Raw genomic sequence first — 13,898 nt, 5'->3', positions numbered from 1 at the left:
CTGCATATCTAACACATTTTCTCCAGTTATCTATAGTTATGCGGTTTATGGCATCTTCCAATAATGTTTTTATGTTATTTATTTGAAATGTACTGTTTTTGGCTGCCCTTTTATCTGCACCCAAATTAACTCACTTGGGTTGTACTGGCAGTAAAACAGCGATAGTCAAACAACTTCATCTCCATTTCTGCTGCAATGTCATCAAGCTTGCCAGCTCATACTCTCTTTTTCTCTGTGTTCATTAACAATAGACAGTAATTCAGGAATTGTGTGGTATTTTCTTCTCTTCTAACCATGAAGCAATTTCTGCATTTTTGTGTTGGTCACTGGCATTTTCTCTTTAAGCGCAGAATGATAGCTGACATTATCTATCACGATAACATAGCCTTCTTCCAAAGATTGCAACAAATTTACAAGCCATTCTCAGAATACATCACCATTCATTTGGTAGAAGTCCTTTATATGCTTCAACTGAAAAATGAGAGCACAGCCTTTTATAAAACCAAGTTCATAGCAACCAGCGTGGCATAAAATTAAACAGGATCCTTGCCCAACCAGAATCTTAAGGCCACCACTGCTTGCTGAATTATGCCAGATGTATTTCCTGGAATGGTTCTGGTTTACCCACTTTTCATCTAGGTAAATTATTGGTAGAGAATTATTTTATCTAATTTCGTGTATTTTCTTAAAAACTTTACCTGAGCAAGAACAATATCAGACTTCTCCATCAAAAATGTTCTGCTGTCATTATACACTTATGAAAGCAGAACCCTAAGTTTCTTATAATTTTGCTCATGGAATATGCACTTCCTGTAAAATTTTTGTCTTGAAAATATCACTAATTTTACTGCATGTCAGATACTATCTTCTTTGTAAAATTCTTGAATGGAACAAAGAACTATATTTTTATTAAAATTGTCCAGATCAGTTACCCAGTTAGTATGAGAAATTTTTTCTGAGGCAAATCTAAAGAAGAATGTTCACATAATTTACTTTGAGGTGATGCATTTTCATTACCTTCACGACAAACATTTTATGCAGCATGCACTGATACAAACATATAGTAGCAGTCACTTTGTGTGTTACATTAAAAACCTCCTTTATACTAGCATTAGCTTTGCTCTGCTCAAGTTCTTTTAAATAATAATTATATATTCCCTATAAGTAATATTTTAGATTATTTCCAAAGATGAGGACTGTTTGCTGCCATTTTAACTTACATAATTAACATAACTTTCACAATTAAAGATCAGCCAAAGAAACTGCATGATTGATATAAAACCGTAATCTGAACTGGTCAAAATTGTATTACAAAATAAAAGTTGTGTATGCAGTGACAAACATGATATAACAACATCTGGAAATAGTAAACATAAACTATTTAAAATAACAATTAAACTAAATAATATAAATCATAATTATGCCAGTTTTTTATTTAACAAAAGATCCTCTGTACATGATTGTTACTCAGTAACAATACAAAAAGAAATGAACTAGTTCAATTGTGAAATATAAGGGAAAACACTTAAAATTCTTTAGAATGAGATAATCCTATTGTGTATGTAAAATACCTTAAGTGTGAAAAAATACCTTATTGAAAGATTTGATTTCAGTTTTTGTGGTTTAGTATCTACTGAAAATACTGTATTTGTGTGTGGGCTTATTAGATTTCTGATGCGTAGTTAATGATGGATGTGATGATGTACTGGCTGTATGTACTCGCACTGCTGCAGAATATGACTAGGGTGGGGGACAAGATGAGAAAGTCATGTGACCTTCACCCACAAGATGATTTCAAATCTATTATAGCAGTGATGTAACTGAATGGTGGTTTATGGTTCAGTTGAGTAGCCTCAAGCCCTAAATTTATGTAGGTAGATGAAAGTTTTCATTAGAAAAGATAGACTGTTTCCAGGTGGTTTTTTAATACTTGTTGGAATTGCAATTTGTTACAGGAAATGTTTGAGTTGACCAGTACAAAACCATAAATTACTAATGTGAAGTTTTCATCGTGGGAAAGATACCTTATTTTCTTGAGGAAATATAGGTACCCAGTATCTGGAGAAGCAGTGAAATACAACTTTAAATGGATTTGGATAGATAGTCCATTTAACACTACCCTGCCATTTCCCTACACAAGACATAAGTTCAGTAACAACTCATTTCTGCCAGAAGAAAAGAAGAATGTGTTGCATAGTACAACATACTATGCAACACTTCCTGTAACATATCTCATTTATTTATTTACATCAGATATGCATGTATTTTTTTGATTATGAAGATGAAATAAAAGTATTAGTAAACATAACAAACAAATGAATGATTTAAAGCCTCTTCAAGAACAGAAAAATGTGTCTTTGTGAGTGAGAAGTGAGTCACTACAACTCATTTACAATGTCCAACTCTGGGAAGAGGATAAAAAAATAAATCATTACAGAATAAATGATTATGCAGAAAATTAAACTCATCAATAAAGTAATATAGTTTCTGAAAAAGGAAATTCAGTTTTAAATTAATCAGATGATTTTTAGGTAATTTATTAAAAATAGAAACAGAAGATAATAAATTCCTTTCTTGTAGTTCACAGTATGGTATGCTGGGTTACTTGAAATAATTTTGTTGTTAGTTCAGTACAAATGATTATAGTTATATTTTAGAAATTAACCTTTTATAAACAAATGTTCCATATTTTAATTACAAACACTTATAAATCTTTAATTTAAAAAAAGAGTAATTTAGTTTGTATGAATTAAGATGAAGTCTTGGGCATGTTTGTAGGCCATAAATATTTAACAATAATAATTTTAGTAAAGTATGATTAAATCTTGTTGCAAACTACATCAAGAAATTAATGGAAACTTACTATCTGACAAATCACTCAAAAACTGTACACTCCAGGCAACAGAAACACTAGTATTATTCATTTGAAATACTATCCTGTATGTGATTAGCAATGGTACATCTACTTCATTAGGCATTGTCAGGATAGGATTTTATTTATTGGCAATGCAACACAGATGAAGTCAGGATGGCAAATGATTCAATTATGATGGTACCTATCCAAGAATGAAGAGGTGAATGGTAAATAAAGGAAGAAGTTGATCAATCTCCAGTAAGACTGTTTTCGATCAGGATTTCATTACCCAAGACCATAGGCATTGCTAGTTACTTTAATTTCAGAAATTAGATTTCTTCAGCTTTTTCTTGAAGAAATAAGTTCTATAAAGAAAATTCCTAGTAGGGAATACCTGCAATAGGTACTCCATCCTAGTCCTAGTTTGTGGGATGGAGTGGCATGGGAGGCACCTGGGATATTGCTTGTATGCTCCATTAATCCTGAGAACTATGTAAGCAGTAGCTTAATTACTGAAAATAAAAGACTTCCAAGCTTGACAAGTCAAATATTAGGAGACAGATTTCTTAATATGTCTCCTAATATTGTTGACGATTACGAGGTCCAATTACAGATTGTTGCCATAGTAAGAGATTAAATTTAGAACACAAAATGAAATGTTTAGATTATTGGCGTTGCGCTAAAGGAGTTCAAATATATCATAGCCTTTTCAGTTGCACTTATTGCAATACCAAAAAAGAATATTTTAAATAAAAATTAAAAATACGTAAAATTATTTATAATTTCACTATGGAAAAGCTTTTTGTTAGTTTCTTTATTCATTTATTGCGGCGAGAGGAAAATATAGTTATAATAATAAACGTGTCATTATTTAGACTTTACTATTACCTATCCTTCTTAGAAATACGATTTTTATACTGTAAAAATGATGAGAGTGAGTAATTTATTTTCTAGAATGAGATGATAAGAATGGTATTTTTATATCTCTATGTGCGTGATGTTTTGATGACCTTGTGGAACGGTAGTGCAATCAGGTTTATAGGTTATATTATGTTGCAACAATAACGTAATCTCTATTTTTAAAAGTGACAGCTGGGTTGTCGAGTACTGCGGTAGTAGTAGTTATTAATTGGATGGTCTAGCGGGTAGACTGTTTTAAGTTTATCTCTTAAGGGCGTGCCTTTGAGCTGGTTGTGTTTTTTTTTATTTAGAACTAACTAAAATACGTAAAACAAATTTGTTCGTGAAAATTGTTTTGCTATGGCTGAACCGAGTAAAGAAATAATTCCAGCAGCCCCGCCTAGAAAATCTTCATCGTCAACTAGTATTCTGCATATAGTATATGGTGCATTTAAGAAAGTTTGTGCGGTAGCTGCTATTTATTTGGTGGGCTATTTCAACTTTAGCGCAGCGTGGTTTGTTGCACCGGTGATTTTGTCTGTAGTGCGAGAAGAATGGAAAAAGACAAAGGAGTTAAAACGCAATATAGCCAAAGCCGCGGCGATGTCGAATGAAAAAGATGTGATTCTAGCTAGAATTGATGAACTACCGGCGTGGGTATGTTTCTTATTACATTTTGTTTTATTTCTTTTTTTTTTTATGGTTCCAAAAATGTTTTAAATTTCAATTTCTTAACAATTGCGGCCGTTTTCTAGAATCAAGAAATGTAATTGCGTACTGTATTTAAAGAAGCTGAGAACTTTCCAAGTGTAATTTTAAATTGTATGGTAGAAGAAATTTAGAATGGTTGTAAAGAATTTTAATTTGTGGATTAGCCTGGAATGATGGCACTTAAGATCACTTTAGGATATTATAATCTCTGCACTTGAGCCAGATTTTTAAACGTTGCACCAAAGGAGTTTAAATAAGTCATAGCTTTGTATGTTGACTTTGGCTTTTACTTTTCAGTTTTATTACCTCTTAGCATTTTGATGACCACGGTCTAACATTATCATTGTTAGTATTAACATTTTTAGTATCTTGTACATTCTCCAAAATTTTGTACAAATACATTAACTCCTCTACATCTACGTACAGAATAATGGGTTTTTAATGTTCAATTTTTTATAGTTATACTGTTATTAGTTTAATTTTACTGTAATAAACAAAATTTGAAACAATTTATATTGTGGCCTAAGCCCAAATTTTAAAAATAGTTTCAGATTTTTATCTTTGATGATTGAGAATACTGAAGTAAGATCTTATGAAACAAATAGTCTTCCTTGGTTGTCTGTCCAAAAATTGTGTGCATACTTTCCATAGTGATACATGTTTTGCTTTTGTGTGTGTTATTATTTACCATCATGTTTAATTTTTACTTTATATAATCTTTCAGGTTTTCTTCCCTGACGTGGAAAGGGCAGAATGGCTAAATAAGGTAAGTTGATTGAATTTGAATTAGAACTATCTAATTCAAAAATGTCTTTAATTATGCTTACCTTTTTGATTACTCAGAAATTTGTAGCTTTTTTGTGGATTCTAAGAGTGGTTTTATTAAATTATTTAATATAAAAAAAGGAAGAAGAAAATTGATGAATATTTGTTAGACCAATCCATTTTATGAATGAATTAAAGTAGTTCAATATAAAGGTCCAGTAAAGATAAACAAAAAAATAATTACAATGCCAAATCTAGCATCCCCCATCACGGCTTTGCCCGTGCTTTATGGTTACTTGTGCTTCCCTTCACGATCAGAGGGTCGTGGCTTGCTTTGTTTTCCCTTCCTGTTTCCTTTTCCTTATTTCCCCTTCCTCTTCCCCCATTTCCCTTTCCACTTTCTTTTTTCTCTTTTTCCTTTCCTTTCCCTTTTTTTCTTTTCCCATTTTCCCCTTTACCTTTTTTGATTTTTCCCTTTCTCCCTTCTTTCCCGGTTTTCGATTCCTGTTGGTTTTCTATGAATTTCAGTATAGGCTCATTTGCCGCTAAGCAGAAATCATGGTAAAATTCTTTGTTATTCCTAATTGGAATTAAAACAAAGCCTTTTCCGGACATGTGCTTATTGTGAACATTTTAAATTATTTTAGATAGAGAAATACAGCTGTAAAATTTAATGGCATTCTTCTGATGTACTCACACACTCATTCTGTTGCTCTGCGCGCACACACAATGTATTAATATTACTTATCTGACAGATGTAATGAATTACTTAATTTTCATGCTTTACCTACGCTTTTAATCTCAACCAATTTTTTTGCATCTACATATTTGCTTTACAATTATTTATTTTCAATTATTTGCTTTACATATTCAAATTTTTTTAATTCCATTTTAATTTAATTATTTATTTGTTTTAAATTTAATTTAATATATATATATATTTTTTTAATCCCCTCCCGCTTCCCCATTTCCCCTTCCCCCTTCCTCTTAACCCCTTTCCTCTTTCCCCATTTCCTGTTTCCCCTTCCTCTTTCCATTTTCTGTTTTTCATTTCCTTTTCCCTGTTTTCTTTTCCCCCATTCTTCCCTTTTTAGATATTTCCCTTTTCTGATTTTTCCCTTTCTCCCTTCTTCCCAGTGTGTAAATTGGTCCAGTAGTTTTTTAGTCTGTAGCAGACACATCGGAAACATTGCAATGGAATCGTAAAATATTTAGTATAGCGTATGTTGCTTTTACGTCCAACAGATAGCGCTGTTAACACAAATTTAGTTTTTTATCGATTTGAACACCTTGAAATCAAAATTTTGCAAAATCCTTTCTTAGTGCATGTCTACTTAAAGATACGAAGGTACCCTGAAAATTTCAAGCCTCTACGTATAATAGTTTTGGTTGTACGTTGATTATGAGTCAGTGAATCAGTCAGGACATTCTGCTTTATTATATAAGAGATTAAAATTATAAGTTAGAGCTGTTAATCTGAAGATAAGAATACCTAATCATACTAAGTTACACTGTATACATAAATAACAACTTTACACAACTGCTCCTATAGCAATATCAAGATATACTGTGTGTATCATAATGTCTTAATTATGATATATATCATATATAATTTATGTATATGATATATATCATAATAAAATTGTATTATATTATTTTGATGTATTATTATATCATAATTTTAGGTTGTCTGTGATTTCTTAGTAGTGTCAATAAATAAAAACGTGACAAAGGCCTCAAGGATACAAAGCCATCTTTGCACTTATTTGATGAAATTTACAAAAAAATATAATTTTATTTAATGCATTCAGTAATCAGTCAAATCTTAAAGGTTCATATATTAGATTTGTAAATCATATAATGAAAATTATTTGAATAATATTTATACACAAATCGTATTCAGGCTTATCCTATTTTATGAAAATATCCATATCTACAATTATAGTATAATTAAATATAAAAATATATGTTTAAAACATTCTGTAATTTATTAGAACTTAAGTGATACATTTAACTAATATTTTCTACAAATTGTTTTCATGTAACATCACATTACATGCATTATCTAATATTGAATTCTTATATTGTATTTCCATTTTGCATCCTATTTTATTGATAATATCAAAAGAAAATGACAATTTTGTTTTTTTTTTTTTTGGGTTATTAACATTGAAATATTTGCAAAACGTTTACATTTTTTTATTGGTCATTTCAATGAAAGGAAATATGTGAAATATCAATTTCAACTGTCTGTTTTATATTTTAAGAGTAATGATATCTGTATATCTGATACATTAGATAGTACTGAGTTACAATTAAAAAAGTACCATTGTTAACCGATGGTGCTGAAATTGAATCATTTGTACAAGGCCCACTAATCTTGTACTGTGCTACACAGATCACCAACACAGAATCACAGGGACTTGTTCCACACTGTTTCAAATCCATGTAGGCAAAAGATTGCTGTAATCAGTGTGTTACCTGTAATGTGTAAGCTTTATGTTTAGCATATAGTAATAACCCAAGTTGTTAACAGATTTAAATGAGTGTATATATATATATATTATTTGGCTGTATACCGAAAGGTAGTGGTGTGCCATTAATAACAGTGCCACCTGTATGCTCTATTGAAGAACTAGTTGTAATTAGCTATCAAATGTCTTCCAAAAAAAATGTTATAATTTAATTTGAAAATTATGTATAATTTTTAATGATGTAAAGTGGTCTCAAGTTTAATCATGCTGGTCATAAAAAAAAATTAATGCTGAATCCATAGCTATTTTGTGGGGTTGTGTTTGTGTCAATAGCTTATGATTTGTTTGATAGGATTCAAAAGGTAATTATTGTTTTCATTGGAAAATAGTTTATTTAAAGAAGTACAGAAAATGAATAGCACCTTTAATTTATAATGCTATTTGATTTGGTTAATTGTGTAAAGTTTATTTATTATTCATAGAATATACTTCAAGGTTTTGCCTTTTTTAATATTAAACAGTAAATAAAATATGTTTCAATTATGTTATTCAAGGTAGTTTTTATACGTGTGTGTTTTGTATTTATTCAAAAAGTGTTTGTAACTCCAGAATTAGGATTTTAAGAGTATTTTGTAAGTTTAGCATTATTTGTAAATTACAATTTCATCAATAACTTTCTTACTTCCCTCATAAAAAAAATTGATATTAAAATAAGGGCGCTAATAGATGTTTATTAAAATTTAATGTTAAGAACATCTGTTACATATGATTTGTTACGTATGGGCCCTTGTTACTTTCAAGTGTGTGAGTTAGACTCTTTATGTGTGTTCTGGAGCTCTTAAGAATATATTTCTTAAGTGATATGCTATCTTGGTCTTTTTTTTTGTGTGCCTGTTTCCAAATGTTGTACATTAGTGTAGAATTTTAAAGGTCTTACAGTCACTCATTCTCTTATAGTACTTCACTTTTTTTCATAATTTAGTTTTTATCAAGTATTTTGGCATTTAAAAGTAAATATTTTATTAATTTGGTCTATAATTAAAGGGAATTTTAAGAATTTGTTGAATGTAAAAAAATATTTTTTTTTATGGTTTACCACAGTGTGAATATATAAGTTTAATGCCACGTTTGTTGGTCTGCCTGTACACCATTCTTCAGACCATTGTTTATGCCATTTGCATAACTATACTGGGAAGAACTGAATGGAATGAAAGGATGTATGATGGTGTACTATCTTATCATGTATCGTAGAGGTTGGGACATTGTCCTTGATGCTAGATTATTGTAATAAACATTTGGATATTTGTATTATGAGATAGCAGATTTTGTGTTATTATATTTGTTTCTTTACACTTATACTTTTTTTAACACTTCGTTGAAAAACTACTAGCAGGAGAGAGGAAATCAAAATGGTTAACAAAAATGAGACTTTTCTTTTCAAATTAAAAGTAATTATTATTTTTATTAATTGAATATGCAATGAATGAAGATATATATTGTTTATTATTACAGATTTTACGACAGGTTTGGCCAAATGTTAATCATTATGCCAAAGAGTTGATCAAAGGAACAATTGAGCCAAACATTTGCCTTGCTCTTGCTGAATATAAAGTCAGCAGCTTTTCATTTCAGAAGATGAGATTAGGAACTATTGTAAGTAGTTGTTTAATTTTTAGAATGTTAGTTTTTTACTTAATATTGTAAAAAGTCACTTGTTTTTTTTTTCGCAAGTTCTTGGGACTAAAGGAAAAAAATGGTTTACATTTTTTAAGATTGTGTAAAACTATCAGTGGCCTTTTCCTCTTGAGCAGTGTACTGTTATTCCACTTTTGTACCAAAGGTTTACTGGATAACATTTCTATAATCAGAAACATGTTTAATTCTTAGGCTATGATTTATAATACATTACCAAAATTTGTGTAGTTTGTTATGAGTTTTAAATGTTTGATGTTTTAATTACACATAAATTTTAATAATTTAAATTCAAGAACAATTGCTCAAAAAAGCAAAACTTACTCAGTTTAGTTCAGTGTTTTGATGTGTATGATCTTGTGATTATCAAGAGAATGAACAGTTGGATTAATATAATTGACTTTTTAGAAGCAATACTATTTTGCTGCACAGTTTAATCATAAAAAATTGCCAACTTGAAAAAAAATTAAACATTTGGGAACTGATCTGATATCTCTAAATATTAAGGCCAAAGTTTTTATGTGGTATCTCCAAGGAGGTAAAAATGTGAAATTGCCAACTGCTGATTTTATATGATCAGACATTAGGTTTGATAGTGTGGGTCAGAGATTGTTAGGACAATATGTAAATCAACTTGTTTAGCCCGTAGGGCCGATTTGATCTTTCTTACTGTGTGTTAGTATGTTGTGAGAAACATATGCCCGGAAATACTGGAAACTTGTGTAAGTTTTTTTCTTTTTTGTGGTTGGGTCAACCACACTGAGTCAGAATAATTTAAGCTTAATTCTTGTGTTGAGGTGTTCATAAATGACTTCAAAATTTCAGTTTTCTAGTTCTTCAGAAAATTGGAGAATTGGTGATGAGTGAGTAAGAGCTTTCTTTTATTTAATATGTGCTATATATTTGAATATGATTTTAATATTTTTTACTATATGTTCTAAATTATGAGAAAATGCTCAGTCTCCAATTAGGATTGGATTGTATTTGCTCATTTCATATATGAATATGTATTGCCACCTGAGGAAGCTTAGAGAATTCTAAGTGAAACATTGTGAATTTAATTTATAAGTTTGTATACTTGATTGATTAACCCAAGAAATTAATAAAGGTAATATTTTTAAGTAAAATATTTCCTTTTAGTATATTTAATTCTATCCAATCAAGAGGAAAATAAACTTAAAAAATTACATTTAAGTTAATATACGAGGGTTATTTTTTTCAAGGTCCGATTGGTCGCACAATAAAAGCCCGCGTAAAAATCGGATGAACCTTTGCACATATGTGTTGCGCAGCGCCTCTAGTATGGCCTTCAATCACGCCGCGTCACTTCGTTTAGTTCTGAATACACAGCTAGCACGTAAACATGTTTACAACAATAGCATCTCCTGCCAAGTGTGAAGTGCATGTGGTAATTCGATTTCTTCAGGCTGAGGGGTGTAATGAAGCTGAAATTCATTGACGAATAAGTAATGTGTATAGTGAAACTTCAATGAGTGGCGACAATGGTGCAGGAACTTTAAAGCAGGATGTGCAGATGTTCATGATGCAGACGGTCAGGGAAGGAAGCGTGTGTCAACCGATGATCTCGTTGAGCGAGTGGATATGGCAATTCGAGAAAATCGTCGGTTCACAATTTCTGTATTGAGTGATTCGTTTTCTGAAATTTCAATGTCAGCTCTCTACACCATTGTGAGTGAGAGACTTCAGTACCGCAAACTGTGTGCGAGATGGGTTCCCAAGATGCTGTCCGACCATCACAAAACAATGAGAATGGACGCCTCCCCAACGTTTCTCCAGCGTTGCCACAATGAAGGAGAAGATTTTTTGAACAAAATTGTCACAGGGGACGAGACATGGGTCCATTTCGAAACTGAAGAAACAAAAGAACAATCCAAACAGTGGATGCATTCTCATTCTCCCAGTAAATCAAAGAAGTTCAAGCGAATCTTCTCCAACAGAAAGTGTATGGCTACTGTGTTCTGGGACCGGAATGGAGTTCTGTTGGTGGAATTCATGGAACGTGGCACGACTATCACTGCAGCCTCATACTGCGTGACTCTTCAACGTCTATGAAGGGTAATTTAGCATAAGTGGAGAGGAATGTTGTCATCAAGCATTGTCTTTCTCCATGACAACGCTCGGCTGCACACTGCAGCTGTAACAAAGAAGCTCCTGCAGCGTTTTTGTTGGGAAGTGTTTGATCACCCACCATACAGCCCGGACTTGGCTCCATCCAAGTTTCACCTCTTTGCACACATGAAACGCTGGCTAGGAGGACAACATTTTGGTACAGACATCGAGCTGCAGACCAGCGTAGAAACATGGCTGAAAACACAGGTGGATCCATTCTATGACGAGGGTATTGGAAAGTTGGTACCACGCTACGACAAACGTCTAAATCTCAGTGGCGACTATGTAGAGAAATTGCGTAACTATGTAAGTACTTGTTACAAATAAAAAATTTTTTATTTATACTGTGGTTTTAATTTCATGACTGATTGGACCTTGGAAAAAAATAACCTTCGTATGTATAAAAATATTAACTTATATGTAATTTATATATATATATATATATATATATATATAATGTTAGAAGGAATTTAATTGTTACCATATTATCAAAGAATTTGATGTGTAGTTGTTCCCAGTGAAAATTTATTTGTATTGTTTATTTTTTTTTTATAGCCACCTCGCATTGGCGGTATCAAAGTGTATGATTATAATGTCTCCCGAACAGAAATTATCATGGACATAGACATTTTGTAAGTAATTAAATTTTTTTAACAGTAAAATTTGGTATATCAGTAAATCTCTTGTCCTGTTTAATATGTTTGCTACTTTACAGGTTTAAGTATCTATATCCCCTAGTGTTTTGTTATATTTTCAGATAACCCTGACGTCTGCACATGCATACATACATACTTTTTTCTCTAAAGAAAATTTATTATGACCAAGAAAATACATGCCTACATTTGGCATGATTGGCTTAAAATTATAAAAAAAATAATAAAATTATATTTTAACAGTTATTGTATGTTAACAGTACTTGACATGTATATGTTACCTTGTAATAGTAGTTTCTTTTATTTTTGGGAAGAAAAATTGACAGTATATTTTTATATATGGTTAATTTAAACAACAATGATATTGTTGCACAATGGTTAATTAAACATGCAAAATATTATATACGATGATACATTTTTTGCTTCAAGCAGAAACTCATAAATTTCTAAAACTTGATTTTTTGCACATGTTGTATTTAATAGAAATATGTTTGAATTTTTATAATTATATATAAAAACATCATAGCTGCTTCAGTGAGTGTTTTAGCCATATAGTTTAATAATATACTAGCTTTAAGTAAATCATTTTGTTATTTGAGTGTTCACTAATTTTTTTTGAATATTTTACAAGTAAAGAACTATGTAAAACAACTTCTATTTTTGAAAATAATAATATAACTTAGGCTAGCCATGTTATTACAGTAGTTAAAGAAAATTCATGACCATTCTCAGCCCATCCAGTAAGAAGTGGGTAAACATTTTCTGGTAGAATGGTGGAGAAAGTGCAATTATCTCAATTGTAAATAATACATGTAAACATTTTCAGGAAATATTTCCTTTAAAGATTATAAAAATATTTATAGTAATAAACTCGCTAATTCTGGTAAAATAAGAAGATATGTGATTGAAAAGGGCTCATTTTTTACAATTAATGAATTTTTAGAGGTAGATGTGAAGTTTTTTTGTCTTAATTTTAATTTAGGTAATGTTTTGAATTTAGATTCTTGATTGAGCCTGTACTCATTGTACCTGCCTGTATTATCCCATAAAATGGAATTACACGTGTTTTAATTAATTTTTATTTATGTGTATTTTCAGAACTTATTTTGAGTTATAGAGTTACACAGAAATTTGTAAAATTCAATAATTGATTTTAAAACAGAATTGCAATTTTAAAAAATTAATTGTAATATATGCTTTTTTTTTCTTTTTTTTTGACATAAAATTGTGAAAATGTTTGAATAGAGGATTATGAATCTGTAAACTTTTAATTTTCTTTTGTTTTTAATTACTTTAACTGGGTACAGAAGAGTTTAATTAAATCATGTTTTTTTCTATTTAATGTGCAATTATTACAGTTTTATTTAATTTCCTTTCTAATGTAGTTTAAGTTAATAGCTCTAAAGATTTTTTTCTTTTACTTTTACTGTTTATTTTTTTTTACAGTTACGCTGGAGATTGCGATATTTCATTTACAATGAGTGGTTTGTCTGGTGGTATTAAAGATTTTCAGGTAAGATATAATGTACAGTCAAAGATTAAGAAAATTAATTAGGGTTTGAAAATTTCTTTTATGGCATATTGTCATTTCAAACTCTTCCAATGTAATTTCAATAGTTGTATATATCATTCTGTGGATGTAATGTGAAAGGATATGTAAATGTATGTGTGCATAATTAAATTGTATTAAAATGAAATGAGGCTATGTAATCTGTATTA

General features: G+C 30.5%; 1 protein-coding gene across 3 annotated transcripts in view; it reads left to right on the top strand.

The window, feature by feature from the left end:
• Positions 1–3,925: 3,925 nt before the first annotated feature.
• Positions 3,926–13,898, top strand: part of Esyt2 (extended synaptotagmin-like protein 2) — a 96,241-nt gene continuing 86,268 nt past the window's right edge. For 2 of the 3 annotated variants that reach the window (XM_075363263.1, XM_075363261.1), the window contains exons 1-5: positions 3,926–4,411; positions 5,190–5,231; positions 9,217–9,357; positions 12,082–12,158; positions 13,626–13,692. In XM_075363263.1, the coding sequence (XP_075219378.1) occupies positions 4,115–4,411; positions 5,190–5,231; positions 9,217–9,357; positions 12,082–12,158; positions 13,626–13,692 (624 nt within the window). In that variant the 5' untranslated portion in view covers positions 3,926–4,114. The remainder of the gene's footprint in view (positions 4,412–5,189; positions 5,232–9,216; positions 9,358–12,081; positions 12,159–13,625; positions 13,693–13,898) is intronic. The other variant, XM_075363262.1, reaches the window with a different exon arrangement.

This window comes from Lycorma delicatula, chromosome 4 (genome assembly GCF_047948215.1).
Source record: "Lycorma delicatula isolate Av1 chromosome 4, ASM4794821v1, whole genome shotgun sequence".
NCBI lineage: Eukaryota > Metazoa > Arthropoda > Insecta > Hemiptera > Fulgoridae > Lycorma > Lycorma delicatula.
The sequence above is the reverse complement of the archived record's forward strand: the minus strand, read 5'-3'. Positions and strand labels throughout refer to the sequence as shown.